This window comes from Cryptosporidium hominis (assembly GCF_000006425.1).
Source record: "Cryptosporidium hominis TU502 chromosome 8 CHRO018081, whole genome shotgun sequence".
Lineage (NCBI taxonomy): Eukaryota > Apicomplexa > Conoidasida > Eucoccidiorida > Cryptosporidiidae > Cryptosporidium > Cryptosporidium hominis.
The window spans coordinates 2,134-7,124 of NW_667088.1; the positions used below are offsets into that span (position 1 = coordinate 2,134).

The window sequence follows — 4,991 nt, forward strand, 5'->3', positions numbered from 1 at the left end:
TCCACACATTTTTTTCTCCACCTCCCATCTAAACGCTTCCAATTGTTCCCTTATCCACTTTATTTCCCTCAAAAAGCATAATTCATAAGCTTTATTTCTCTACAATTCCCCAAAAAATAACTTACCAATTTTGTGTATAAACCTTCATCTATAACTTTCATCTCCCCGTCACAATTAATACTGCAAATTAAATTACTCTCCATTCTTTATAACTTTTTATCTGTTACTAAATTATAATTCACACTTTAATTCTCAAGAAAAAGGCGCCAGTTCCCCCTATACCGGCAAACACTTGCAAAGAATTGGTAATACATGCATGTATGCATGTGGACAATAAATTATTAAATTATACACGTGTTAAAAAATAATAATGAATGTGTGCGAATGGCAGAGAAGGGGGAGAGGAAGAAAGAAGAAAGTATAAAGAAAGTAAACTCTAAGAAAAAGGAAATAACCAGAGGGGGAGTAGAAACAAAATAGTAATTAAGCTAGGGAAATAATATATAATCTAGTTATACTAGTGACTTTTGTTCTTTAGTATAAGATGCAGGAATCAAAATTAGAAATGAAAAAGTGGAAAAAAGTAATAAACAAAGGAAAAGAGCACTCCATCCATAATATTCACTAATATAAGCAGTAAGAGTGCCTTGAGTGACAGCACCAAATGCTCCCAACCCATTAACAATACCTGTTGCCATAGAATCAATAGATTTAGTTGTAATATTAGATTTATCAAAAACATCCTGAGCTGCAGTTGAACCCAAAATACTATCAGGGCCCGAAACGCAGAATCCCATAAAAGCAATACCAAATAAAATAGGTAAATTTAATCCTGTTTTTGTGATTATCATGAAATATGATATACTCAAGGAAACAAATATCGACATATAACATGCAACCAAAATTCTTTTTCCTCCAAAATATGTATCAGCTATTGCACCTGCAGAAATTGCACCAGCAATACCGCCAATATCAAATAGCATTGATGAGTATCCTGCAACTGAAGGACCATAATTTAATTCACGTATTAAATAATAAGGTAACCAAAATAGCATTGAATATCTAATCAATTTTATGAAATAGTAACTTATTGCTATGTTTAATATATTTGGTATCTTTAATAATATTATTAATTTCTCTACAAAGCCTACATCGTCCATATTTTGAATATCAAATGAAGAGTAGATATTATTTTCCACATTATTTTCTTTTAAATTTGGATCCTGTGTAAAATCTCCATTACTACTATTTGTTGTATCCTTATTGTTTAACTGCTTTCTATTCTTTTTTGTTGGAGAGAGCTCTGAAATATAACTTAAATGATCACTAAATTCTGATTTTTCTATGCTTAATGATGTACCAAAGCCATCATTTATGAATTTATCTCCATCTTCCATATGTAGATCAGTCCTAGAGTCGTTTTCCTTCTCTGAAAGACTTTTTTGCACTAATAATTGACTACTGCTTCCACTATTTGAACTTGAATTTGCAGACATGTCTTGAATTTGATGGTTCTCAAATCCTAAATTGTCTAGTTCATTCAAATAAGCCTCTCCTTCTTCTTCTTCTTCTTCTTCTTCTCCATTTATCAAATGAGATGAAGAAGCCAGCAAAAGATTGCTCCTTGAATCTAATAAGTTGCTACTGTACTTGGTCATCCCATTTTCTATCTCTTCTTGATGTGCCCCTTCTGCAATACTTCCCAACTCCTCATAATCTTCTTCTTTTTCAACACTATCTATTTTGGTAGGCTTTCCTATACCAATAGCTTCTAGTTCCTTTTCTCTATTGAACTGTATCTCATTATTAACTTCTTTGTTGTTATTGGAGTCTTCCATCATTACTAAAACCATATTATTTTCGTTTAATTCCTTATTTCCTACATTATCGTAAATATATAAATTCCTTGGTTTCTTTAAATACTTTAATACTATAATTCCAAAAAGAAAAACAAAAATTGATGGAATATAAAATACAGACCTCCATCCTAACTTTAAACAAATTGAAGCTGAAAATGCTGTAGAAGCCATTGCTCCAACTTGTTGGCTTGTTGTCCAAACGCCTAAAATCCTTCCTCTTTCACTCACTCCAAAACAAGTTATTAAATATTTAACCAGCATTGGATATACGCCTGCATGGAATAAACCATTGAAAAACCAAGATAACAAAAGAGAAGTTGAGCTATAAGAAATCCCAAATATTAATGATGTAATAGCTGAACAAATAAATGATATGCATATGTACTCATTCACTTTAAAGTTTTCAAACATTGTCGGAATTATTAATTGGCCAAATGCATAAGAACCCAAAAAAGTTGTATCTATCCATCCCAAAACAGATGTAGAAAGTGATAAATCTTCTTGTATTTGTAACTTAACAACTGAAAACGGCTTTCTTGTTGAATACAAAACTAAATATGATAAATAAGCCAAAAAGAATTTGTTATACTCGTCTTTTGACATACTAGGGAGTAACTTTTTCATCATTGTTAAATCCATTAACTTGCTAATGAACCATTCATACCTCAAATTTATCATTCTCTTTTTTGAACTTAAAATATTTTCGATATTAACATTTTCCAAATTAGCCATTTTCTGCCACTCATCTCCTGGTCTTATTACTATTCCTGGCTTAATAACACCATTACTTCCATTTCCCATTAACATACATAAATTATCTATACTATTGTAATTTCTACTTGACTTTGAGCTTCCATCGCAAGAAGGAAACCCTGTCGAAGTTGAATACATTGAATCATCACAACTCTCATACTTTTCCAAATAGTTAGATCTGTCAAATAATCTCAATTCATCATTAACGCATAAATCGATCTCCTCCTCTTCGCAATAATTACTATTGTTTGCATTATTTAGTTTTAGTTCCTCCATAAATTGATAAGGTATTAAACTTTGAAAATTATCAACACCTTAAAGACTAACTTTGACTTATTAATAATATTAACAAGAATTTTTTCCATAGACCAGTCCTAATTCGCCAATTTACATACTCTTTCTCGTTGTTGCTTTATATTCAGAATTTATCATTCACAAAAACTCTGTGGTGCTTTCTTTTGCTTTTCAATCCTTCTTAATTTCCCCCCAATATCTATTTAGTAAGAAAAAAATTGAATTCCAAAAACTTAAAAAATTTCAATCCCTTCAATTTCTCTTGATAATTATTCGTAGCAAAATTATTTCAAATCAACCAATAACCAAGTCAAATAATACTTAGCCTTATTCTCCTCCCTCCTTACACCTCAGTATTTGATATTTTATTCAAATTATAAAAAAACTGTATATAGGATTTTTAGCCTCCAAATCTCAATTCCATCAAAATCTATTGGTTTATACTTATTTTTATTACCTCTACTTTTTTATATTATTTTAATATGCTCACTCTGTGTGGAACTTTCCCGCCTAGGCGGGAAACCGGGTATCAATTTAATACATATTGTCCAATACACCTGAAGTATTTGAATTTAAACAACAGAAATCACTAAAATTTGCTTCAAACACTCCATTAATTAATGTGCAACTTTCTTGAATAAATCCTTCAACGTCATCAATTAGAGCCCATTGTGGCTCACTTGAGCCTGCATCCTTAATTATTAATAGTTTAAATTTGTCTACAGCTTTCTTGGCAGATAGGAGCTCATTCCCCGAAATATTAAACTGCCAAATTGGTAGTTTAGTGGTTTTTACTTCTATTAAAGCTAAGACTTGTTGTTTGTAATTCTGGGAAACTGAAAATTCTTCTTCAGAAAAGTATTCTCTTAATAGAATGAAGTCAAAAGGGAGAAAACTCTCATTTAGTGAATTTAACCAAATTAGTTTAATAGTTGTCGTATCTGACTCTTTAAAACACTTGATCTTGCATTTAATAAATAGGTCTCTTTGCTGATCCTGAAATATATTATTANTCCTCAATTTTCATATCCTCAATTCCTGTCCAATCTTTCAAGTCTTCCATATCTATTACTTCGTTTTGAATATAATTATTCACAAACTTTCTAGATAAGTAATCTTCAATTAAATTATGATCAATAGATTTCAAAGTCAGCTTACGTGAGATTGCATTTGGGATTATGGCTTCAAAAGAAACTTTCTCACCCCAAAACCCTACCATTTTCGTGATTTCTTCTATTGTAAGACTCTCATCTGTTGCATTTCCTAAAGAAAGAGGATTTTTCTTTATATATTCTTTGATTATTGAGTCCAAGTTACTCTCTAGCACATCTGTATTTTTAGTCATTTCTTTGTAATCACCAGTATTATTACTTTTAACTTTAATATGTGGATCATTATTATCAGCTCTATTATAATCAACTCTTTTAATTGATAATTCACTTAATAAATCATTTTTTTCAACATGTAATGATTTGTTTTCAATATCTGTATCTTTTCTTAACAAACATCCGCTTCTTGAACACTTTTTAAGTAGTTCAAACCCTTCTTTAGCTACATTATCCATTGGGAAACGCTCATCTCTTTTACTACTTAGATCATCCAAAATTGGAGCATGTTTTGAAAGTAGTAAAAGTCTTTGTGAGCTGGAAAGAATCAAGAGTTCGTACAAATCAATATTAATTATACTATTTAAGCCTGTCAAACCTTTTAATGGATCCAATAGCAAAGGATAGAAATCCTTAAGTTGGTTACTTTTATCCATACTTTTATTCCCAAGTAATATTGAAGCTGAATTCTTATTGGGAATCTGTCTAAATAATACGCCAATCTTCCGTCTGCTTGATGTTGGTAAACTGTTGTCATTAATACTACTCTCCAACCTCCGCAGAACCTTGTCAATGGAGTTAATATTAGTCAAATCCAATTCCCTCCTAATCAGCGTCAACAGTTTCCATACCAATTCCCTCCTCAGCAGTAATTTATAGTGAACCACTGATATATTATCATTCTATTTAATATAATTATAATGAATATAAATAATAATTAGCTATTATTTATTGCTGTTGGGTTAATGATGATGTTTTC

At 30.7% G+C, this 4,991-nt stretch overlaps 2 protein-coding genes across 2 annotated transcripts; both read right to left on the reverse strand.

The window, feature by feature from the left end:
- Positions 1–512: 512 nt before the first annotated feature.
- Positions 513–2,888, reverse strand: Chro.80188 (hexosphosphate transport). The annotated part of the gene is made up of 1 exon (XM_660692.1): positions 513–2,888. One exon carries the CDS (start codon positions 2,886–2,888, stop codon positions 513–515), a length of 2,376 nt encoding a protein of 791 aa, XP_665784.1.
- A 1,027-nt stretch (positions 2,889–3,915) lies between these two features.
- Chro.80189 (hypothetical protein) lies at positions 3,916–4,668 on the reverse strand. Its single annotated transcript, XM_660693.1, has 1 exon — positions 3,916–4,668. One exon carries the CDS (start codon positions 4,666–4,668, stop codon positions 3,916–3,918), a length of 753 nt encoding a protein of 250 aa, XP_665785.1.
- Between the last annotated feature and the right edge of the window lie 323 nt (positions 4,669–4,991).